The sequence below is a fragment of the Macaca thibetana genome, chromosome 12, assembly GCF_024542745.1.
Source record: "Macaca thibetana thibetana isolate TM-01 chromosome 12, ASM2454274v1, whole genome shotgun sequence".
Taxonomy (NCBI): Eukaryota; Metazoa; Chordata; class Mammalia; order Primates; family Cercopithecidae; genus Macaca; species Macaca thibetana.
The window spans coordinates 34,273,874-34,300,315 of NC_065589.1; the positions used below are offsets into that span (position 1 = coordinate 34,273,874).

At 35.2% G+C, this 26,442-nt stretch overlaps 1 protein-coding gene across 15 annotated transcripts in view; it reads right to left on the minus strand.

Annotated features, from left to right (window-relative positions):
* Positions 1-26,442, minus strand: part of PIKFYVE (phosphoinositide kinase, FYVE-type zinc finger containing) — a 92,672-nt gene that overhangs the window by 9,213 nt on the left and 57,017 nt on the right. For all 15 annotated transcript variants that reach the window (XM_050752590.1, XM_050752592.1, XM_050752593.1 and 12 more), the window contains 17 exons: positions 25,800-25,926; positions 24,412-25,571; positions 22,533-22,633; positions 20,908-20,979; positions 20,128-20,299; positions 17,279-17,457; positions 15,350-15,463; positions 14,864-14,972; positions 14,594-14,748; positions 13,832-13,922; positions 11,433-11,493; positions 10,442-10,579; positions 9,619-9,739; positions 7,075-7,170; positions 4,739-4,822; positions 3,760-3,857; positions 1,890-2,054 (listed from right to left, as the gene is read on the minus strand). In XM_050752590.1, coding sequence (XP_050608547.1) covers positions 1,890-2,054; positions 3,760-3,857; positions 4,739-4,822; positions 7,075-7,170; positions 9,619-9,739; positions 10,442-10,579; positions 11,433-11,493; positions 13,832-13,922; positions 14,594-14,748; positions 14,864-14,972; positions 15,350-15,463; positions 17,279-17,457; positions 20,128-20,299; positions 20,908-20,979; positions 22,533-22,633; positions 24,412-25,571; positions 25,800-25,926 — 3,043 coding nt within the window. The remainder of the gene's footprint in view (positions 1-1,889; positions 2,055-3,759; positions 3,858-4,738; positions 4,823-7,074; positions 7,171-9,618; positions 9,740-10,441; positions 10,580-11,432; positions 11,494-13,831; positions 13,923-14,593; positions 14,749-14,863; positions 14,973-15,349; positions 15,464-17,278; positions 17,458-20,127; positions 20,300-20,907; positions 20,980-22,532; positions 22,634-24,411; positions 25,572-25,799; positions 25,927-26,442) is intronic.

Consider the following 26,442-nt stretch of genomic DNA (forward strand, 5'->3'; position numbering starts at 1 on the left):
TTCCTTTCTCCTTGATGTAACAAAAAAACTTAGCAAATTAAAAGCAAAAATATCCTACTCAAGTCACTATCAAGCAAGCATAAGATACACAATTAAACTGTCTAAATAATTACAATAAAAATGTTGTGTTTTTGGAATTTCAGTTTTTAAATTAGAAAAATAGAGAATTTAGGTTGAATACTTTTTCTTACAACTGAATGATTCCTACAATGGCAATATAGTAACTCAGTTCTTATACCAAGAACTTCCATGGCTTCTTCATTATGACTATTTTCCCCATGTGTGTAGAATAATGTTTCCCCAATCGTTTGCACTGCTTTATCATGTACTAAGCTATATAAAATATGTATAAAATATTATTTTATAAAACATAATTTTAAAACAAAATTATATACCAGTTATATAATATATAACTTTATTATTAGCATATAACATATATAATTATACAACATAATTAACATATAATACAATTATATATTAATATACTTAAAATATATTTTTATACATAAAATATACTAGAATCTATGTCAGAGCTATTTTTTTAATATGTTACTGACTTGCATTGCAAGCCTACTACTTTCTGTTTAATTATTAGAGATTTGAAATACATCTTAATATCTAGAAGAACAAATAGTCCCCTAAGTTTCACATTTCAAAATAATTTTTGAAGCATCTAGGCCTTCCAAGGATGCCATTATAAACAGCTACAGCCCAATAGCAAGCAGCCTATAGAATACAAAACAGGTATCTTAATTACTAGTCAAAGTTTATTATAGCAGTTGTTTTTTTTTGTCTGTCTGTTTTTTTGAGATAGAGTCTTGCTGTCACCCAGGCTGGAGTGCAATGGCGCAATCTCCGCTCACTGCAACCTACACCTCCTGGGTTCATGTGATTCTCGTGCCTCAGCCTCCCAAGTAGTTGAGATTACAGGCATGCGCCACCAGGGCCGGCTAATTGTTTTATTTTCAGTAGAGATGGGGTTTCTTTATGTTGGCCAGGCTCGTCTCCAACTCCTGGTCTCAAGTGATCCACCCACCTCAGCCTCCCAAAGTGCTGGGATTACCATACTGGGCCCAGCAGTTGCTATTTTTAAAACTACTAATTCATAGACTAACCCAGAGGACACCAAACTATTTCTGTATAGAGACAGAGTAAATATTTCACTCTGAAAAAGTTCCAACTACTCAACTTGCCAATATAAGTGAAAGTAACCAGATGATAAGTAAATGAATGGGTGTTTTCTCAATAAACGTTAATTTACAAAAAGAGGTCATCACAGTCTGCCTATTCCTGATCTAAACCTATATCCAAACACAATGAGGTAGATACACACATGCATACATACACACACACATTTTTTTTTTTCCACACTTTATTGCTCAGGCTGGTCTCAAACTCCTGGCTTCAAGTGATCCTGATGTCTCAGCCTCCCAAAGTGATGGGATGATAGACATGGGCTATCTCACCCAGCACTAGACATAATTTTTAAATGTCAAAACGAAGGGCAACATAAATAGCTGCAACTTTACAGGGACTTGAAAAGAAAGAAAACATTTGAGTATATAATATGAGTTACATATTGAGACAGATGTTTTTACACGTGGAATGTCACATCCACCTTGGAAGACATTGTTTTTGCCACTTTACAGGTTATGGAAACTAAAGATTTCTGATTCTACCACACAGTACACGATGGCAGTGAAATCTGAAACTAGTTGGACTCTCCCAGTGCCATGCTTTTTCCACTCTAACACACTGACAAGTGAGAACAAAAGGAATGCCACAGTTTCAGCACTAATAATTATCTATTTAAGGCTGTAAGAAATATATGCAACTAAAATAAAAAAATCAAAGCCTAGAATAAGCATATTTATTCTTCTTTAACACACCTTGAGGCTCAACGCCTTGATTCTCGGTTCCCTCCTTGCCCGTCTGCCCAACCTGGTAGTAAGCACTATCTGCTCCACGTAAGGTCTCTCTCTTCTGGGAAGAGAGATCAGGGCTTTTCCCTGCTGTCCCTCTGAAGAAGGACAACATTCCAGAAGCCTTTTTGGCTAAAAATAAGAAGTTACATATTAATTTTAGTACAGGTCACTGCAGATGGAAAATAAAAATTTTCAACTCATTTCTTTATTAGCAGTAACCACTATATGAAGTTAATCAATCTGAGTAATGCAGATACTTTTGTTTGCACATTGTCCCACATGTTGTTACTTATTGTTCCACATGTTGTTTTTGCATAATCAAGCACCCTTTTTAACACAAACCACTATTAATAAAAACTTAAAAAAAGATGGAGGGTTAACACTCAGCTAGATGAATATAAAAATATGGGGAATTATCTAGAAAGCCTTTCAAAAATATCTTTCAAAGGCAGTCACAGCTTAAGCAACAGGATTAAATTAGGGCTGAGTTCTTACAGTACTGCAATATAGTTAACTAAACGAACACAAAACAATTTCACAAGCTACAAGAATTCAGTTAAAGGTAACATCTTTGTGTCATTTGTGTTCCTACACTCCAACACAGGAAAAGATAAGATTTCCTTTTTAGCATCTTTCAAAAAAGAAAAAAGGCCATCAAACAGCCAATAATTTACTAAAGCTTGCTCTATACTTTTACTTCTAGTTTTGAGCTTCATTCATTATACTATTAATATGATTCTAATTCTTGCAAATTTACCATTTACAAAATCACAGAAAATGTCAATCATAAATGTGCTTACTTGGGTAACAGACACTAGTATTGCCTCCTTAATATCCACTCCTACCTGGTTCCCTACTAACAGAATGCCAACTTGGGGGAAGAGGGGAGCGGGGTGGGGTGTGTGACTATGTGTACAGCACCAGGAAAGGATCATGATTTGTATAACCCAACTGGGACAATGCTGCTCCCTACTTTCTCTGTCTCTTTCAGTCAGGAGTGGCCATGAGCCCCAGTTCTGACCAATGAGATTAAAGGAAGAGCCTCTGCTTTCCTAATGAAAGAGAACAGCTGCAGTTTGCAACACCCTGGTTTCTGCCTCAAATTCAAACAAAAATGGAACACTTTTAATATGAGGAAAACTTAAAGGAATCATAGAGAAACTATTCCCCTAACGGTGTAACAATGGTGAGCAGCTAAACAAATGTCAGCAACTGCCAACCTCCAGGTTTGGTTATGTTAGAAAAATAAGCTGTCATTTGTTTAAATCCTTACAGTTGAATTTTTTGTTACTTGTAGCTGAATGTATTCCCGACAAAGTCAGAGAAACACAAATTCAAATCCCAGCTTCACCACTGTCTAATCTTAAGCAAGTTACTAAATCTAAATTTTAACTTCCTTTCTGAAAAATAAGGATATGTCAAATAATTCTTACTTGGTTATTAGGGGGATTAAAGGAGAGAATGCATGAAAATTTATTTTCATAGTGCCAGTAATACTGTAAAACTAAAAAGGAAAAAAAATGTATCTTGCATCTTAGGTTGTATATTTTAAACTGAAAGCTCTTCTAGGAAGCAGATCCTCCTTTTTGCATAGACCAAAGAGCTTCTAAAAGTTTCCAATCCAATACCTTGAACTTACATTTGAGATAAGAATCAACGAAGAAAAGCAAAACACCTATAAAGAGGACATATAAAAATATCTAAATTTATATTTCAGAGATCAGAAGTAGTAAATCATTGCCAGACGGTACTAATTTGTTTTTATGTATTTTCTTTTTCAAACCATAATTATAGGTAAATCTAATTATAAATATTCCTCCATGTGTAATCTTACTTGGTTGTGGTTCTGTTTCTGCTGTACGGTTTGTCTGTCCTCCACTCATTTCAGGTAATCTGATAGGGCTGCTACTCTTTGGTCTGCTATCTAAAGTACTAAAATGAGAAAAAAAAAACAAGGAAAAATTAGTTTTATACAAGTCAAACAGAAAATAGTAGGTACTCTACACTAATTACGTTGTATACTGATTTACTTCCTACTTAACCCCACCTACAATATCAAAAGTCTGATTCATAATTTACATAAACACAGGCTAGAACACAGAAAAAAAAGTCTGAAATATCTAATATCTACTAGACTGAAAGTGAAATGCTGTAACTATAAAAATATATGGAGGAATAAATTATGTTTCCCAAGTCCATTAACACTATATCAGCACCCATAAATCAAACAATTACAGAAAATATCAATTCCTTTCTCTCACACTAGTTATCGCAATGATGATTCAGATAAAATTTTATCATGTTAGTAGAGTTGGAAACTCTATTTCAGTAAGAATCATAATAATAAGCATGTGACAATTTCTGTCTAAAAGTCTAAAATACTGAACATGCCAAAAGAACTGGTTTGGATTTGGTTTTTGAAGTATTAGGACCTTTACTTATTATAAACAATTCACAGATACTTTAAATTGCCAAGTCAAGCAGTAGCTTACCAATTTTACAATTTTATAAAAATAAAAAATAAATACCAATTTAGTTTTTAAATAAAAACATTTTTTCATTTTTTTCAAAAATGTCATTAAATCTGAATATACATTTAACTGCTATTGCAATTATCATAAAACTGCATTCTAAGGGACTGTTTAGTTCTTTTGCTATATTTGAGCTTTGTTGTCTCAATTATTGGCTGAATGAGTGCCATTATCTGAATCCTAGAAATTTTTATGCTGATAAAATGCTATAATAAAACTGAAGTACAAGCATATAGAAAATGATAACTAAATTAAAATAGTTTCTACTCAATCATGAATCACCTATTTGTTGGAAGCCCTTCTTCAGCACCGTTCCACTGAGTCGCTTTAGACAATTCCTCTAAGGCATTTCGGTATTCTTTACAACTTAGGGTAAAAATAGGTTGAAAAATGTTAAACATTAACTTATTCTTTAAAAGCAAATCATATGCTTTACAGTAAGTATTGCATTATAGAAGCACAATCATTATAACTTTCCATAATTAAATAATTTTGGTTAACTAACAAAAGCAATCAAGTAGAAGCTTCATGAGGAAGGTCAATGTCTTCATAGAAGGTAATACAAAATATGACCCACTGACTCATCAATCAGTATCAATATCCTCAACAAAGATTTTAAAAGCCTATTTACTAATATTTACATCAAATGACTTCAGGGACTGAACAGGTAACTTAAAAGTTTGAAGCCTCAGTATTTAGTACAATAGAGAAAAAAATAATATGAGAGTGCTTTTCTACTTAAAGTACTAAACTTTAAGGGAAAAAAATGTTTAATGTTCTATTAACAAAAAAGAAAAAAACAAAAACAAAAAAATCTGACTCTTAGACTAGCAGTCTGGGAGCCCTGCTTTAGATAGGTCATGCAAAAAGAGAGGCATGTTAGGATGTGTTATTTTTCTAAGACATTGAAAAAATATCTCAACTAGAATCCTTACTTCCTAATGGTATAAAAAATACTTTTCTCCAGCCTGGGCAACAGCGTGAGACTCCGTCTCAAAAAAAAAAAAAAAAAAAAAAAAAAAAAAAAAAAAATACTTTTGATTTGACTGACTCTCCTACCTTTCTTACCTATTAATATATTATGACTAATAAATAAAGTGAGAAGCTTATACTATGTTCACAGAGGCCAAAGGCAAAGGTTAAAAATGTATCATATGGAATCCTATCAAGGAAAAAATTCCTCATTATCTACATAGTAAACTCTAAACTCCATAAAGGCAGAGGCATGTAAATCTATCTTATTTACTCCTGTATATCCAATACCTAGTATATCACATTTTGTAAACATTCAAATATTTGTTGAATAAATGGACTCCTTGTAACCACTATCTAAAAAGAAAAATTAAACATTGTAATGCCTTCCAGTGGGAAAAAATTGCTTTAAACGTCTTAGATTCTACTTAAACTAAGTTCAGTTACCACCAAGATATTCTTAAAATTTAAAAGCTTTGCCCTTTTAGACATACTATATATATTTTTAAGTGGATATATCTTTAAGATACATAACTGTATACACTAAAAAGTCAGAAATGTCTACAGAGTAAGGCATAAGAACAGCATTACAGTAGTACCTCCTCATCCATAGTTTCACTTTCCATGGTTTCAATTACCCCCAGTCAACAGCAGTCCAAAAACATTAAGATATTTAGAAAGAGAGAGAACACATTCACGTAACTTTTGTTATAGTATATTGTCATAAAACTGTTCTATCTTGTTATTGCTGTTGTTCATCTCTTATTGTGGCTTGGCTAATTTATAAATTAAACTTTATCACAGGTAGGTATGTATAGGAAAAAACATAGTATTTACAGGGTTCGATACTATCTGTAGGTTCAGACATCCATGGGGGTTCTTAGAACATACCCTCCATGGATAAGAGGTGACTGCTGTTTTCTAAGCAGAAAAATTTTACCTCGTATGTAGAAAATGAGTGAATGGTACAAAAAAGATATTCAGACTGTACAAGGCAGGATGTTCCAAGTACTGTGTCAATAAGTAAACTGAGGGAAGGGATACAAGGGAAAACATATTTTAACAGAATGGATAGAGGATTCGAGGCTCTGTAAATAACTTGCCAAGTCAATTTAGTTATTAGGAGCTTACTTAGGAAACATCCTTTACTCCATTATTTGGGTACAAAGAAGATTTTTATGGACAAAAAGAACAAGCTGCCAGGCGTGGTGGCTCACATCTGTAATTCCGACACTTTGGGAGGCCGAGGCGGGTGGATCACCTGAGGTCAGGAGTTCAAGACCCGCCTGACCAATATGGTGAAACCCCTTCTCTACTAAAAATACAAAAATTAGCGGGGCATGGTGGTATGTGCCTGTAGTCCCAGCTACTCGAGAGGCTGAGGCAGGAGAATTGCCTGAATCCAGGAGGCACAGGTTGCAGTGAGCCGAGATTGCACCACTGCACTCCAGCCTGGGCAACAGAGTGACACTCTGTCTGAAAAAAAAAAAAAAAAAAAAAAAAAAAAAAAAAAAGCTACCATGACTAAAGAGCATACATTTTTACTTATATTTAATTATTCTGCTTTATATGAAAGATTCCAAAAATAAGGGATTAATAGACATACATAAAATACATAGATATCATCATAAGTCAAAGTCCCATACCTGAGAGCAAAAGCAATGATGGAGCTGGGTTCCTTCTCACAGACTGCAATGGGCACTCGTTCATGTTCGTACATTAAATAGTGTTTATCTGGATCACTATGAAAATTTTTAAAATACATAAGTTAACTAAGTACTGTAGAGTTAAGAATATAATTAAGAAAGCCAAAATGTATGCATATATGATAACTTGAATCATTAAGAAAGAAAAAGATATCACAAGAAAGTTTTTGAAGGCAATTAGAAAATTATCAGAATTAATCAGGTTTCAAATCAGAGGGTTCTGCAATAGTCACTCCAAACAAACCTCTCCATACTGCCAAGACTCTGGCCATACTAACCTCAAAAAAAAATCTACAATCAACAGCAGAAGTCTAAGATATTTTGTTCCATTATAAGGTAGAGAGAAAAAGTCTTCCAGAAATTGTGGAAAAGACATACTACTAGTTCAATAATAAACAATGCAACACAGCCACTCTACCATTATCATACAAAAAACCCAGTGTAGCTCCATTTCCACTTAAATTTTGCTCCCCTGACTCCGACCCTAACTCACCCAGGCACTGTTAGGCACAGTCAATTTTTATTTAGGTGCTATTTACTGAACACCGAACATGCCAAGGATACAATATGAAGAAAAACTATTTTTAAGGATCTTACATGTGTGAGATGTTAACAATATAATGGTGAAAAAAAAATTGGCACCATAGAGTTTATAGTGTAGTGGGGGCAAAGAAACAGACAATTCTATAAATAAATAAATATAATCTCTGTATAAATATATAAATATTTAGAGATTATAATAAATATAATCTCTATAGCTCTGGAATTGCTATAGAATGAATGTTTATCCCCCCAGCCCCCACAAAATTCCTATGTTAAAATCCTAACCCCCAATGTTATGGTATAAGGAGGTAGGGCCTTTAGGAGGTAATTTAGGTCGTAAGGGTGGAGTGTTCATGAATGGGATTAGTGTCCTCATAAAAAAGATTGGAAACAGCTCTCTCAGCCTCCTTCCACCACATGAGAACACAAAGAGACAATAGCAATCTACAACCCAAAAGAGGACCCTTGCCAAAACCCAACCATGCTGGCACCCTCATCTCAGACTTCTAGCCTCCAGGACTATAAGAAATAAATTTCTGTTGTCTATAAGCAACTCAGTCTATGGTAATTCATCATAGCAGCATGAACAGACCAAGATAGGAATCATAAGAGCATATAATAGAAACCTACTATGACTGGAGCAGGAGGTAAGGGGAGGGTCTAGTACATTCTTCTGAGAAAGAACAGGACTGAATGATTAAAAAAGAATGCGTTTCACAAAAAGCAGTTTAGAGAGAAGAGAAACAAATAAAAAGAAAAAAACTATATTAAAAAAAATTAAAAAGGGCCGGGTCCAGTAGCTCAGTACTTTGGGAGACTGAGGTGAGCAGATCACCTGAGGTCAGGAGTTCAAGAGCAGCCTGGCCAAGATGGTGAAACCTCATCTCTACTAAAAACATGAAAATTAGCCAGGTATGGTGGTGCACACCCCCAGCTACCTGGGAAGCTGAGGCAGGAGAATCACTTAAATCTAGGAGGCAGAGGTTGCAATGAGCTAAGATCACACCACTACATTCCAGCCTGGGTGACAGAGTGAGACTCTGATTCAAAAATAAAATTTAAAAAATAAAAATAAATGTGAGAGCATGAACAAAGACCATAACATAACAGGGATCCCAGCCCAATCAAGAAACTCATATATTCAGGTCTAAAGTAGAGAAAAAAGGGAACTTTTATATTTTACTATCATGTAACATATCACATACTGTACTGAGAGTCCTAACTGTATCTTCCCAAAGATTATGAGCTCCTAAGAGTGATGGCTGTTCCTTACAAATCTTATTCTACATCATAGGGCACTAAAATAGGCACTAAATAAAAGTTTAAATACTGACTGAATAAATACATCAGTCAGTTAATAAAAAAGCAGAAGTCCTTATTAACAAAAATGTCCACTTTTTGGATACACTTGCTCCATAACAAGGGCAGCATTTGAGAGCCACATCGGTCAACCAGTGGAAGAAAAATAAACTTTCACAGGCAGTCAAATTTGAGGGAGCCCCATACAAAAAAGATGACATGAAAACTTGGACAAGTCACTATAGTTCATCATCAGTGCTAGGACAATGCCATGTCCCCGTAAATCATTAGACGAGTAATACCAACCTCATATATTACCAGCAATAAGTTTTTATAATTATTACATCAGTAGATACAGCCATGTATCTTTGAAAAAAGATATACAAACAAGTGTTTCCAGAACAAGTAATTCAAACATTTATAAGTAACATCGGCTAGTGCTTTCTTTATCCATTCATCCACTGTTTTATAATGATTATGTGTTCTACAAACTACATTGTATCAAAAGACATCTCTTTTACTATGATGAAATAAAATTGGGATTGAAAAATCATGCATCAGATAAATATATTAAAATACGCAGCAAGTAATTAAGGAAAAATAATCCCCCTGCTAAGAGCCACTGGTTTTAATAATACTTACAAAGGAAATGGAATAGGATTATAGCTATTTCCTGGAAGCAAATTTGCAAAGATGGCTTTCATGGTTGACTTTTCCTTCACTTGGCTGTCTGTGGATCCCAGCAAATGCCCATCAAACACATCTAAAATGAAAAATAGTCTACTTATATATTAATATTCAGAGAGAATAAAAAATATAAGCTGCTGACTTTGGTTCTTTTCCTTTCTGGAATATGGACATATGTATACTATACCAATAACAGTTTAAAATTTCTGATCAAGGGAAAAGACCACTATGGGATAAAACAGGTAACAACAGTGACGCATACACAGCATTGACTCCAAGGGACACCTGTTTTTTTAAACATCTCTGAAGCACTGTGGCTATTATACCTGAGTTAAATAGCAATTTTAAAGTTAATTTCAAAGTTTATACTATAATTTAGTAGTCACCGCCTAAACAGAAAGCAAGGCATGAATCTGTTATCATGAAGCAAATATCTGTCCTTAGAGAAATGGTTGTAATTCTCTTATTTTCGTACAAAGCAGTAATCATGTGCCTTATGAAACCTAAGAAAGGAAGATCCCCAGAAGGTAGATGATGATAAGTGACATTTTGATACTAAGATATTTACATGTCAATTAATGTAACTAAATGAAGTAACAATATGATAATAAGCTAAATCTAAAAAACACTTTCGGTAAGTGTAAACAAAACTTCTAAGGGATAAGAGTCTTATGTCAAAGAATCAGCAGTTTTTCCTTCTTGGTGACACATGTAAATCAATGATACATCTTTCAGTCTTAGATTCAGTGAAATATGGTAAAAGTGACTTATCCTCTACCTTCAGAACTGCTGGCTGTATCTAGCTCAGGGGGCCCTCCTACTGACTGCTCAGACATGACTTCAGGTGGCGTAGGCAACTGGAGATGAGTAGAACTGGTGGAGCTCTGGCTGGACAAAGTTGTTAAGAAGCGATCCTCTAAAGAAAAACACAATCTTAAATGAGTCATTTACATACATATTAAGTCCATGTCTACCTAATGTTTTTTAAATGCTCATTCATGTTCCTACTTCCTAAAAGGTAAAATTTTCACTTTTTAAAAATCATCTAGCTACAAAAGTCATGTAGCTCATGTCATAGAAATGGACACAAAAATCCGGAAAAATTATGTATGACTTGACTACAATCAAATCCTGGTAGCAGTACTGCAACTGTCAACCAAGACTGACTCCTATCCAATACACTATCCATTATACCACAATGCCTACCTAAATATTAGTTTTTTAGTTTAATAGAGAATGAAATTAGGACACTGTGAGAAAGGCTGCACGCTTATTCTGGGAGAGAAAAAACAATTATAGTAGAAAAATGCCAAGAATTAAAAGTTGAGCTCCTGGTTCTACAGTCCATGTAAGTGTCCCCACAAAGTTTCTATGATGACACCAAATTATTCAATGAAATATTGTGAAAGACATCTTAAGTCTAGACAATATTTTAGTGACATTAAAACTGTAAATTAAACTTTACAAGATTTTTGCAATGAAACCCGAGGACTGACTTTGTAATAAGCAAAACAAATTCAATTTACTTTTTTCTGTTTTTTCTTCCCCTAATAGCAGCCTTCTTTATATTTCATGTATTTCTATAACCTGATTTATCTTATTGCAATAAACTGTATGATAATCTGATAGGATTACAAGTGCTCTACAGGAAGGAAAGAAAGTCTATGAACGACAGAATCAGAAAAACTGCTCAAACAGTTTAAAACAACTTATACAATAAGAAATTTCTTTAAATCCAATGGCAAGTGATCACCAGACTCAGGACCAACCTTTTTCTCCATTCTGAAGTCCTGGAGAAATATTCCGTGGAGAGGCATCCATCGCACTTACCTGTAGAGAAGTAAATACTTTATTCTTATGGAAAACAAGAAAATCACATTCAAAAAAATTTTTAATCAGTGAATCTTAAACTTTTTGGTCTCAGGACCCATTTACACCCTTAAAAATTACTAAAAACCCCCTTAATATTTTTAATTAGCTTTTGTTTACCTTAAAAATTTTTACCTTATTAGAAATTAAAACAGAGAAAGTTATTAAATCTGCATTAACTTATTTATAAATAAACTCATTAATATAAGTAACCTATTTAAACATGCAACATACCGTACACACTATCTACCCTTTAGTCACTTAGTAGCTGTCCTGGTTATCAGATCAACCATCATAGTACGGCAGTGCTTATTTTCAAGTAATCCTTATTTTAATGGTCCCAAAGCGCAAAAGCAGTGATGCTGGCATACTATTATAATTGTTCTCTTTTATTATTACTATTGTTAATCTCTTACTGTGCCTAATTTATAAATTAAACTTTACCATAGGTACACATACATAGGAAAAAAACAGTACATACATGGTTTAGTACTATCTGCTATTTCATGTTTCCACTGAGGTGTCTTAGAACATACCCTCCTTGGATAACGGGGGACCATCCACTGTAAATATTAAGGGCAGTGCTACAGAATTTCAAATCAACTTCAATCTTTCAAAAAAGATGATCACCTGTTCAATAATTTTGTATTTTCAATTCTGTATCTAACTACATGTTTACACTACTAGCTTTGCAGTTTCTTCAGTGAGCAAATGGAAAGGCCACCAGAAGTCTGTGCTAGTCATTAACAGCTCCACACTAGTTGGCAAATACCAACACACAGATCTTCAGTAGCCTTAATTCTTACTCTCACCTAAACTTCCTTTTTGTCTCACAAACATCTGTGTGTTTCTACACAGTTGTTTATGAGACAAAAAGGAAGAATTCACTATATATTACTAAATAACAAAAATATCTTAAGTACCTGGATCCATCATTCCATGAAAATATTCTACAAATACTACACACTGTACAAAAAGAAAATACTCCCTCAAAGCCCTCATGATATCAGAACATGAAGCCCTTATAATAAGCTGACATTAATTCATGTGAAACGTGGTGTCATAGGCAGAATTCTAATATGGCCCCAAGATTCCCAGCCCTTGGTGTATACACATCTCTTCTCCATTAATCACATACACATTCCCTGACTTATGATGGTCTGACTTAAGATTTTCCAACTTTACAATGTCACAAAACCACTATGCATCCGGTATGCTCCTCAACTTATGATGGGGTTACATCCACATAAACTCATCATAAATTGAAAATATTTAAGTCAAAAACATACTTTTGTATGTTTTCAACTAATGATGAGTTTATCAGAACATCAACCTCTCAGAAGTTGAGGAGCATCTGGACTAATTTAGGTACTTCTGTAATTTTGCAGATGTAATTAAGGCCCCAAATCAGATGACCTCAAAATAGGAAAATTATCCAGATGGATCTGATATAACCACATGAGTCCTTAAATCTGTGTCTATAGATCAAAGACAGAGAAAGTAAGTGATTCGAAGCAAAAGAAAGGTTTGACACATTGCTGTAGGTTTTGAAGATGGAGAGTACTGAATGGCAAGAAATGCAGGCAGCCTCTAGGGGTTAAGAATGGCGTCCGGTGGACAGCCAGCAAGAAAACGAGGACATCAATCCTACAACTAATAGAAACTGAATTCTGCCAACAACCTGAATGAGTAGGAGACCCTGAGTCTCAGATAAGACAGAAGCCCCAGCCAAAATCTTGAGTTCAGCTGTGTCAGATTCTGAGCAGAGAACCTAGTCATGCTTGCCAGTCTTCTGACCCACAGAAACCATGAAATAAATTTGTGGTTTTGGCCAATGTTTCGGATAATCTATCACCGAGCAAGAGAAAACTAACACAGTTGAAAAAGAACTGACGCAGTTCAAATACCTTAAGAAAAACCTCTTATTTAAGCACAGAGATTTTAAAAACACCCAAAACTGCAGAGTATAAAATAAATGAGGACCCTATTATATACTCAGAGTATCCACGACTTTCCTTTGTAGCACTTGCTGTCACCATGATGCCACCCCCGGTGATGCCAGCAAACTGTAGCTTTTAAAAACATTTCAAATAAATAAATTATAACCGATCATTTTATTTCAGGTTATAACATAAAAGTAATCCAGGTCACAGTTCCTTGAAACCTCACAAATTCAAAATGGAAAACCCTACTGGATGTCATTACTAAAGTATGTATTAAACTATCCCTGCTAAGTATTATAAATGGAACTAACTATATTTTATCTATTAAGGACCAAAGACAAGATTACACTTCACACCTTGCTTTCTTCCCCTTGTCTCAGTCTTCCAGGACTTGGAGGAACTGAAGGTCTCTTTCTACCCTTTTCCTGTTGGAAAAGGTCCTGCAACCTGTGGCCAAAAGCAAAACAAAACAAACAAACAAAAAAAAAATATATATATATATATATATATGGTTTGTTTCTGCACCTTGAGTGCTGTTTATAAATTTTCTCTTTACAACTTTGAAATCACAAAGTTTTCCTGTTTGGATTAACCATAGTCTTTAAAGTTATATATAAATAAGAGTAAGTTTTTGTCATATCTAATTAACCAGGAGCATTTGTTATCGACCATTCCTATCGACTATAGTTGTAAAAAAAAGAATAGCAAATTATTATAAAGAAAAATACTTCTAAAAATAAATATTGAAATAAAGGCATAAGATAAATATATCAATATATTTGAAATTGCTGGCCAAAAACCAACAGTGACTCATGGCATACTACTTCAGTTAAAAACAATTCAACAGCACACACATCTGAACAACACTGTTTCAAATTATATTAGAAACAGTATCAAAGGCTCTTCTCCTCTTTGGTTTTTACATCTTCACAAACTACCTAAAATATAGCACATACATTTTAAAATATAAAGAGGAAAGGAGGGTGATGGAAAACAAAAGCTTCTTTAACTTGAGCACAAAATGAAACATCCATAATTAAAGATTTGTAAGTTGTAAGATATCATATTAGAACAAATGTAGCAATAATATTAAAGAAAACCAGATTGCAAAATCACACCTGTTATTCCAAGCTTGCAGCACTTCACAGAGACTTTGTTTCTTGGCAATGAGTGACTCAAAGACCGACTGTAGTTGCTGAGGGGTATCTACAGAGGAAGACATGAGCCTTGCTTGCATCTTCTCAATCCAGTTCTTGAACTCGCCTTCTTCCATCTACAAGGAACAGAAACAATTTCCGGAGACAGAGACCTATACAGACATGCCCCAAAATAAACTTCTATTAAGTTAATAAGTAACTTTTGAATTTTCTACCAAAGAAATAAATTACCTCTTTCTGTGCAAAGATATCTTCCATTTTTTCCTCTCTTGTTTTACTAAATGTATCAGTTTTCAAAGATGCAAGTCTTTCATCAATGGCAAGATATACCTGTGAAACTCTAACAATAGAGAGAACATTGAACACTTTAGAAAGAGTGAATCAAATTTTCTATTTCACATAAATAGAAAAAAAAGTTGTGCAAAACGTAATTAAAATAATGTTTTACCTAATTAAGAATTACATACAGTTTTGCAGAGCAAATAAGACCTAAAAGGATGTACTTCAAAATTTTAAGTTGCTATGTCTAAAAGAGTTTGGCTTCTTTTTTATTATTTTTCCATAAAGTCTACAATTTTCTTTTTGTACACCACGCATGCATAGCATACAGTTAGAAAAGCTATTTACATTTTCAAAGAAAGTAAAATGAACAAACCTGATACTTTAAAATAGCTGTAAATAAACAAAAAAAAAGACGATAAAAGAAACTGAACTTACTTTTGAAAGAAGTCCTTCAGATCCTGAAGAAGGGACACTTTTAATGGGGCCTGACGCTTAATGAATATTTTGGGGAGTGGAACACATACTTCAAGAAGCCGAATGGGAGAATAACTGACAGAAAAAAATACAAGGACCAATAGAAAATGAAAAATAATTTAATATCTTGAATAGAGCTGTATCATGATGTTCAACTAAATCCTATGAGGCATAAGAGAAAAAGTTTCTATAAAATGGCATTTTAAAACAATCACAAAGATATTAAAGATAATTTTTAGCTCTTACAATAAATATCCTCCCCAATTCTGGAGGGATTGTATCTTTCATTACACTGTAGTACCATCATTTATCCCTTGAAGTTATCTTTATCTGCTGTAAAACCAAAAATGATGGCTATAAACCATCCCTATTAATAAGGAAACTAAAATACCTACATCTAATTGTAGGCATTCAGTACCTCTCCAGCTCCTGAAGATTCTTCATGAGTCTTTTGTTTCCTTTCCACCTGAGGGTTTATATTGACCAACAAATGCTACAACCCCACTCCCTGGCAAGGCCCAACATGCACGGTTAAAAGCTCTTGCTTAAAAAAGGAAATAAGCTCTAATTAGCAAATATCTCCTGAGGGTCTATTATGCGCCAGACACTGTTTCAGGTGCTGAGGATATAACATTAACAATTCCTGTTCTCCTAATTCAGGAAAAACAAGATTCAGGTAACAAATAAAACAAATTCAAGTAACAAAACATATCAGAGGTTCTGTATATGGAGAAAAATATAGCAAGAAAGAGAAGCAGAGTGCTAGGATGGGAGAGTGTCAGGGCAGGTGAAATGTGAGCAAAGACTTGTAAGAGGCAAGGAAGCAACAAGCAGGTATCTGGGAATGAGCAATTCCAAGAGGAAGAACAAGCACAAGGCTCCCAGGCAGGAACCTACTTGACATACCTGAGGCCCAGTCAGGAGGCCAGTGGGGCAGCAGCAGGATGAGTGAAGAGAGAGTAGTAGGAGATAAGAGCAGAGAGGTCCTAGGCAGCCAGAGCAGGTAGACTGAAGGCCAGTAAATGGACTTTGGCTTTTACTCCAGGTGAAACAGACACCCTTTGGAGTGTCGAGAGCAGAGGAGTGGCCTTAGCTGACTGCCCCTTAAAAGAACCACTCTGACTGCTGTGTTGAGAAGAGGCTAAAGGGACAAGGCCAAAGGGAGACTGGCTAAGGCCAGGTGAAAGATAACAGAGGCTCAGCCCAAAGTGGTAGTGGTAGAGGTGATAAAACGTGCTCAGACTCTGGATATATTTTGAAGGTAGAGCCTGAAGGCTTTCTCAAATTATTTAATACCACAATGGCAACTATCAATTCTTTGAACACAGACTTTTGGTTCTAGAAATATGTGGTTATCTTTCTGATGGTTAATGTCTTGGCAAACATTCTGACAGACTTTCAGATGCCATCAGATGCCAAAACAATGGTTAAGAGTTAAGCCAGGGCCGGACATGGTGACTCACACTTCTAATTCCCACAGTTCGAAAGGCCGAGGCAAGATCATCACCTGAGCACAATTCAAGACCAGCCTAGGTAACAATGAGATCCTGTCTCATAATTTTCTAAAATTTTTATATTAAAAAATTTTTTTAAAAAAGAGTGAGGCTGGTAGTAGATCGACTAGGGTTCAAATCATGACTCCATCACCTGAAAGCTCTGTAAGTGTTCAGATCGTAAGCTCTGTAAGTGAGGATAATAACTATTTCGTAGGGTAAAAAGTAAATAAAATAATACTGAAAGTTCTTAATACAGTCTGGTCCTCTGCATTTATAAGTGTAGAAATGGGGAATCCCACAAATTAATTCAATCCAGTAACAAGTGAAAATGTTAAAAAATTCTTAACGGATTATAAGATCTGAGATCATGTACAAGATTCCTAGGATTTCTTACCTGAAAGACGCCACCATCTGGTTATAGGAGAAATACTGGTGATAATCATGATGGATGGAGTGACCACAGGGCTCAGCGTTGGCTCTGCGAGTATACTGGTGCCCATAAAACCTAAGTTCAAGGTATTTTGCAAATGACATAGACCAGGACTCATTGGAAAGAGCAACAACTGGTGTTACCTGGAATTCAGCAAAAATAGTTTACCTAATCACATATTGAGAATCTCTTTTTAAAAAATTAACATTTTCTTTTTTTTTTTTTTTTTTTTTTTTTTTTTTTTTTTTTGAGACGGAGTCTCACTCTGTCATCCAGGCTGGAGTGCAGTGGCATGATCTCAGCTCACTGCAAGCTCCGCCTCCCAGGTTCACGCCATTCTCCTGCCTCAGCCTCCCGAGTAGCTGGGACTACAGGCACCCGCCACCACGCCCAGCTAATTTTTTGTATTTTTAGTAGAGATGAGGTTTCACCATGTTAGCCAGGATGGTCTTGATCTCCTGACCTCATGATCCACCGGCCTCAGCCTCCCAAAGTGCTGGGATTACAGGTGTGAGCCACCGTACCCAGCCAACATTTTCTTTTCTAATACAAATGTAACATATACTGACTGCAGAAAATTGAGAGAAGAATGAAAAGTTCAAAGGTGGGTGGAGTTGGGGGTGGTAGAGGAGAGCAGCATCACCAATAAACCCACCAACAACATCAGTATACTAGTATATGTTCACTTTCGATGTATTTTACTATACATATATAACACACACACACACACATATACATATATACATACACACATGGACATGCACACAGCCAGTACATTTGTAAATAAAAACTCCTATAATTAGTTTCATAATCTTTTACTTAGCAATATATCGTGAATATTTGCCCACATAAAATATTCTTGCACAACTTTTCAAATGGCCGCAGAGTATCCTATTAAATGGACATGTATTTAACCAATCCTTATTGATGTGCCTTTAAGACATTACAAGTTTTTCCATACTGAGATGATGTTCTGATAAACGTCCTTGTATATACATATTTACAAATATCCACAATTATTCCCTTGGGATAAATTAATAAAGGTGGGAATTGGTAGGTCCAAGGGCATAAACATTTATATGGTCTTTGATAATTTTTGCCACATTATCTTCCAAAACAAGTGCACCAATGTATACAGTCTCCAACAGTATTTAAGAATATCAATTTCCCCCACTTTCTCATCCAATCCTAGGAATTAGAATTGAAATTTTTGAAATGTAATCCCATAAAGAAAAAATTTTAAAGAGATTTTACTGGTTTTCTTTGTGCTTATTTGACTACTAATGAATAACATTTATTTGTACTAGTAACCATTTGCATTAAATTGCATTGTCATGTCCTCTGCCCATTTTTCTATTACCATGGCTTATAGAAATTTGATATTACATATATTTATGGTTAGTCATATATGTTGTATTTTTCCTTGACACTGGAAGTTTTTCATTTTAGTGTAACAAAACTTACCTTTTCCTTTCTAGCATAAAAAAACACAAGTTTTTGTTTTAAAATAAAGTGCATATAGCAAAGCATGTAAGTCATAAAGATCAAATTTAAGTTATTCATTTACAACGATGGTCAGTCTACCCAGTTAACATATTCTACAACAAACTATTATCAGCTATCTAATAGGAACTAAAGTCTGTAAGAACAAGTATGAAACTAAGACTGAGAATTGCTAGAAATAATTTTATGTCTATATGTTTGTTGATGCAGGTGCAACTTTGATTTTGCCCTTCTCTACCACTGATTAATGTAGGTCATGCTATTTTATATGTAATTCCCACATGTGCCGTCCAAAAGCACACTTCAAAATAATCCAATTAAGGCCAGGTGCCATGGCTCACGCCTGTAATCCCAACACTTTGGGAGGCTGAGGCGGGCGGATCACCCAAGGTCAGGAGTTTGAGACCAGCCTGGCCAACATAGTGAAACCTTGTCTCTACTAAAAATACAAAAATTAACTGGGCATAGTGGCGTACACCTGTAGTCCCAGCTACTCCAGAGGCTGAGGCAGGAGAAGAGCTTGAACCTGGGAGACAGAGGTTGCAGTGAACTGAGATCACATGACTGTACTCCAGACTGGGCGATAGAGCAAGGCTCCATCTCAAAAAAAAAAAAAAAAGGAAATAACCCAATTAAGGCAATGAGTTAAATTTGGAACATTTTATCCAGATTGCAAGCAGTCTGGATAAAAATCATATATTAAAAAAAAAAAAACAATATTGGCACCAAATATTTGCCCCAGAGTTAGAAAAGTAAAGAAAGGCACAAAGAAAAAATAAAACATGTGCCCTTTTCTCAAGAATGTACATAAAAACCAGTAGACATCAATTTCAACATGGTCTCACCTGTATGTGGACAGAAATGTTGATATAGGCTCAAATCTGTTACACAAATATCCTACTATACTGCAGTTATTGCTGTACAAATCTGTCTCCTCCCCTAGAGAACAGAAGTCATTCCTTATTCTTTTTTTTTTCCTAGGGCCTAGCACAGTATCTGGCACATAAATGGTGCTAAATGTTTGCTGAATGAACAAACATAATTGAGAACTGTCAAGATACAACCTCAAGATACTTTACTGTACAAGGTGCTTGTATTTTATTTAATGACTGATACATTCCTAAGAAGAGATCTTCAAAAAACAAATACTAGATTGAACATACAGCAATGGGAGGTAAAATAACAATGATAAATAGAGCTCAATGACAAATGACAAATCCAATACAATACAGGAAACCTTGCCCTCAAAAAAAAACTATACAAATAAAGAAATAAATGGCAAATAAAATATAGTAATACGGTCTATTTACCTGTTTGCAGATTCTACACCAGGAATATGTAAGAATTGTATGTTGATATCCAGGTACTGGAGAATCCAACTCCTTCAGGATTATCTGTACACAGCCTTGGCCATGAACAAAGCGCCGAATGTGATGTACCATGGGGGTATCACAGAACATGCTTGGACACTGATAAGAAGGCCTTTGACAAACAAAAGAGCCCTTCTCATATTAAGCATGAAACAGAAATCAGAACCACTGTCAAAGTGCAGCATGACTAGTGGGCAATCTGCACAAGGTACTCATGCTGCTCTGGGCCTGCAGCTGAACATTCTGTCTTCAGCTATAGCATGGTGACGGTTTCCACTTGTTAAGCACCTTCTATTTGCCAAACAATTTTAAAACATTTCCTTTTACCTTCTGACAATTCTGGGGATTGTTATTCCCTATAAAGGGGACCAGTAAAGAGCTTTGTCATGTAAGTGGCGAGTGATGATGCTAAGACTTAAACTGAGGTCTAGATGATTCCAACATTTTACCTCTCATTTGAATCACTGTAAAAAAACAGGTATCTGAAAAATGTCGAGGGTAGGGTAATTAGATGGGCAGAGATATGAGGAATGTTCTGGATAAGAGATCTCAGTCTAAATATGAAATAGATTACTTCTTTGAATTATATACTCTGATATGCACCATGAAAGTGAGGATTATGTAACAGTCACCTGATATCCAACTCATGTTTACATTTTAGGTTGAAATTTTCAGTGCCAAAAATGTGTAATGGAACAGAAGGAAGAAATATGTTCTTACCTGAAACAGTATCTCTCTAAAAATATTCCTAATGTAAGATCATTCTTTCCATAAAATTCCATTGTTACAATCCTAAAAGAAGAAACCACCTCTTGGAAACATAAGAATTACCATGCACCAAAGACATTTCATGAGACCACAAATTATAATTACCTATTAAATGTATGGTTCTTTCAATGAAGTATTAAAGCAGGTAATGTTCTTTGTTGTTATGAAGCAGGTTTTAGCTCATCCAATAAAACAAGTTTAGACTTGCCACACTATAGCAATTTTTTCACTCCCAATCCACTAGTATCTTATGAAACTAATGAGGATGCGTAAATTATAATATTAATTGAGTAAAACTGATTTGAGTTAAGAAGAGGTAACGGTTTCCTTACAAAGGCTTAAGCCCTGTCAACACAAGGCGGGACTCCTGTCTCCTACTCTTGACCATGCCTTTACTGAGCACAGAAAACAGCAGCTCTTGCTAAAGTGCCAGTTCCTTTTTATCTAACCTATAAATGCTCACAAGACTGTCTGGCTATATAACTGCTGAAATCCACATCTTATTCAAGCCTTGACCTATAAACTCCCAGAGAAAATTCCTATGGGCTCTGCCAGCCCCAAGTCTGCCTGCTGAAGCTATACTACTGGAAGAAAACATGAGCTCACTGTTGGAAATAAGTGTTTCAGGTATCCAAAATTAAAACACAGAATATGTTTTGGCATGGAAACAGTGCCCCCAAAAAAGCAGTTATGTTCCATAGTACTTTTAAAACTAAAGGTGAACTATGTAATGTAAGGCTATGTACATCTGTGTGAGGTTTTCATGACAGTAATCTGAAACAAATAATTTAAAACACAAAATATACTTCAGTTTTTATCAATCTACTTAAAATTAAGTTTTAGACTAAAACCCACTAATAATGCAAAAGGTTGACTGCTTTTATAAAAATTATGCCTGAAGGAAACCTGCCTAAATTGTACATACTATCATCAAAATGCTTCTAAACAAGCTTTTGTGTGTCAACTTTCTCGCCTTTTTAAGTACAGGTTGGGCATCCCTAATCTGAAAATCCAAAATCCAAAATGCTCCCAAATCTGAAACTTTTTGAGCCCTGACATGACACCGCAAGTGGGAAATTCCACAACTGAAACCTTTGTTTTCTGATGGTTCAATGTATACAAACTTTTGTTTTATACATAAAATTATTACAAATCTTATATAAAATTAACTTCAGGCTACGTGTACAAGGTGTATATGAAACATAAATGAATTTCATGTTTAGACTTGGGTCCCATCCCCAAGATATCTCATTAAGTATATGGAAATATTTCCAAATTTGAAAAAATATTAAATCCAAAACACTTCTGGTCCCAAGCATTTCAGATAAGGGAAAGTCAACCAATACAAATTTCTCTTCTATCCCTCACATTTTTTCACTCTTAATGTACTCTCATTTACTTCTACTCATGAATAAACATGTATTTTCACATTTACTTCACAAGTTTAAAAGTTCTATCAATTCATATATGACCATGTACTTAAATACAGGTCCTAAGGACTGTTTTGTTTTTGTTTTTTTTTTAATTGCTGGAATTCTGTTTTTAAGTGGAATAGTGTAGGGTGAAAAAAATCCTACCAAGGACTGACACAGGCACTGGGAGCATTGCTGGACTGGGCAGAAGAGCTGCTGAAGAGCACACACAGTCTCTGGTGGTTAATGGGATTCAGACAGTCCACCTAAATTTAAAAGAAGTAATGAATGGATGAGCAAGCGACTGCAACCACATTCAACTCCACTGTACCAAATACACTCCACTCTATTTGTAAAGCCTCCAATTATCACTGTAGGGGCTCTGGTCAAGACTTACAACTACAGGAAACTAAATAAAAGGAAGAAGGGCAGTTGGTTTTTGAGAAAAGACAACTCAAAAAGTTTAAGTTAAACTTAAAAACACAAAACGATGTCTAGATAGCTTGTTTTCTTAACTTACTCTTTAATTTACAAAACTGCACTATATTATTTTAGAAGAAAAATTAAATATATCCATATTTAACAATCTGAACTGATGGGATATAATAACATCAATCTGAGACACCCAGAAATCTAAATTCTAAGGTGTATATTTATCTATGCTTATGCCTGTTTTTGATCATTACAAAGGGAAAACCAGCTCTCTGTTAAAACTGAAATAGTATAGAAGCATTTGAAGAAGTTCATAAAATACACAAAACCTCTCCTCCTATGATTCTCCTCTACCACTGAAGCTGAGCAGTTTGACTCTGTGGTTTTAAAATATCTATTCTTTTTGCTAGTTTACACACCTGTCCCACATACACACATCACTTCCTACCTAAGTACACACAGGGGGTTTTGTTTTTATAAATATGGAATAATGCAAAACATATTAAAATATAACTTGCTTTTTAACACTTCAAATATATCATGGGCTTTATCCAAGTCATTAAATGACTTGAGATCTTGCTCATCATTAAACTGTTTCAATAAACATCTTTGTACATATATTCTTACAAAATGAAAGCACCCTTATATAAGCACACTTAATTATTTCTGCAGGATAGATTATAAAAAGTTGGAGTCCTGGGTCAAAGGCATATACATGTATGTGTAAATTAATAAGAGACTTTCCTATCACTTTCTATAAATTTGTATAAATTTATACAAATGTACATACACATACATTTGTATAAGCTTACATGAAATTTATGAAAGGTGTTTTTCCATGCCATCATTAACCATGGGTCTTTTATCACTTTCCTTTTTGCCAGTCTCACAAATAAAAAATTATTTAGCACTACTATTATTTAGCACTTCCTTGACTACTAGGGAAATTGAACATATATTATTTAGCACTTCCTTGACTACTGGTGAAATTGGACATCTTTTCGCTTTATTAAACGATTGCATTTCCTTATCTAGCAATGGATTTGTTAATTAGTTTTACTGCATTATCATCAATAATAGATCTATAAACCTTCCTTAATTTGCTCTCAATTTATGCCTAGAAAGAAAAAGGTCACTGTCGTAGTTAAATAACAAGGTAAAATGTTTTATGTTAAAGAAAAAAAATAGAGCTAACTTTTTTTAGAAAACAAATCTATTTCCTGCTAACTTTTTTTTAAAAAACACATCTATTTCCTACAATAAGCTTCCATCTCTCACTCCCTGACACTAGGATCCAGGATTATCATACCACATCCAAGTCATGTTGTCAGAAATTTTAAGCAGCTCCCCATTTCCCTTTACTTCAAGGATCTGCCTAGCTTACTATAAGCTCATCTTAAAACCCTGAAACCCAGTTTCATTACAATTCTGCTTCATACATATTAAAGTAACACATAAGCCAGCAGACTCAAGACAAAAACAAAAATAGCATAGGAGAAGAAATATTTCACAAATCTGCATGCAGTCTGCCAAACTGATTTTTTAGCCTGCCTTAGAGGAGTTATTCAACACATCCTAATGTACAGGAGCATCAAAAAGTGGTCTGGCTCACCTTTGTTGACCACACAGCATCATTCGGAATAAGCCCTCTCTCTTCATCACCCTCATTTTTGCTTCCTGATTTGCCACTTGAAGTACTTGATGCATCCTTTGAATGAGCAAAAGGGTCTGAATTTTTGGGCTGAATTCTTCCTCCTCTGGCTCGATAATCAGCCAGCATTCTACCCAAGCTCTGGCTATCGCCCAGATGCTCAGCAATTCTAGTGCTCACAAGCTCATGTGAGGGTAAGACTTGAATACACTTGGCCTGAATACTTCCGTTCATGCCCTGAAGTCCAGAGAGATCCCTGAGCAGCTGTTTCTTCCTCCTGTTCTCCATTTCTTTGAATTCTTTATTGAGGAGAGGAGACCAGTAAACCTGCTCTGCAAAATAATCTCGGGTAGAGCATCTCATCCCCTTTTCAGTTAAAAGAAAGGGTTCTCGGAATGTGATTACTGGGGAGATACAGAGGATCACATCTTTCAATTCCTGCTTAAAGGCCAAAGAATAAGTCTTTCGTTTATCTTCAGAGGAGGCGACTTCCTCAGTAACATATAATCCAGTGTCATCCTGTAGAGGGTCTCTAAAGGCTCTTATCTGGCTTTTGGGATCCTGCAGCACAACTGTTTGCTGCAAACTCTCTGGCTGCTCGCTGCCTAAAGCATCTTGTTGGTCATCCACAGGGAGTGGCAACAATGATTCCGGTACAGGTGGAAAGAAAGCACAAGCGAGACCCGCCGGGCAAGTTGTTGTGCTATGTTCCTGATGCTTCACAGAGGCAACAGCCTGTGGAACATTTTTATTTTCCTGCTCACCCTTCTCAAACACAATCCTCGATTCCAGCAAACTGCTATCATCACAGGGCAGAGACTCAGGAGGGATGTCAGGATCCCAGGGGAGGGAACCTCCACCGTACTGCTCTTGGACAGTCCCCTCATGCCCTCGTCCCTCAATCAGGGAATGGAATGAAGGGTTTTGCATTAATGTGGGAGGCATAGCAAATTCATCCATGAGAAAGGAGATTTCTAGTTGAGAATGATAAGCAACACAGATCATAAATATTAGGATCTCCTTAACTCGAGCCAGCTCATAATCAGAGCCTCCTCTCAGCTTGATTGTACAGCCTAGGTGCTGTGGACAACCTTCAAAAAACATCAGCGTCTTGGTTTGCTCTACAAATAAAAACAAACAAAAAGTTCAGATGGTGGAGGTGGCAATCCGGAAGTCCAAATAGAATCAATTCACTCTCTTAACATCTGTAAAAGAAAAACTCTTACATGAATAAGACCACAGTTGCCTATCCTCGCCTACTATTAATAGATATTTCCTAGTAAGTAAACATTGTAGTAGTGATAAGTTAACTCTTTTCCTCAGGTCAACCTATGCTAAAGATCACTCACCATTAGGCAACTGAAATATCTGCATATAAAATTTGTGACAAGTGCCCAGGTGTGGTTTCGTAAGCAGCTGGTCCATCGACATCACTAAATCACCTTGGGTCATTCGACTGATTCGTTCCAAAACTTGCTACAATACACAAAAACATTATATTACAAAACTAGAGAAGAATAAAAATCTTTGTAAATTTAATCTGGAAAAGTGATGGAAAAATTAAAAAATAACATTCACAATAAATTTCCTTTTTAATAAATATATGATGAATTTTTTTATTCCGGATTCTTCTATATTTAGTTGCTTAGTAATCAATATGTGCCCACTGAAACCTTACTCATATTAATAACATTATCAAAATGCATTTAAGCATCATGGATTACCACAAGATGCTGTGAGGAGAAAAAACAACTTCCTAGAATTGGCCCCTATTCTGCAGAGGGTAAACTTTTGAACAGAGAGAACATTTTCTGCTTGAGCAATTCTCCAACGAAGACGAAGCATCAACGAATACCTAGTGATTAACTAATGTCCATTTCACTTTTGGTCTTGTAGACATCAATAATAAGCATTACATAATCAATTACACTTTCTTCCAGTCTGAGATTCTCAATCTTAATGAAATAGGTGCCGTATCTTCTGACCCACTTT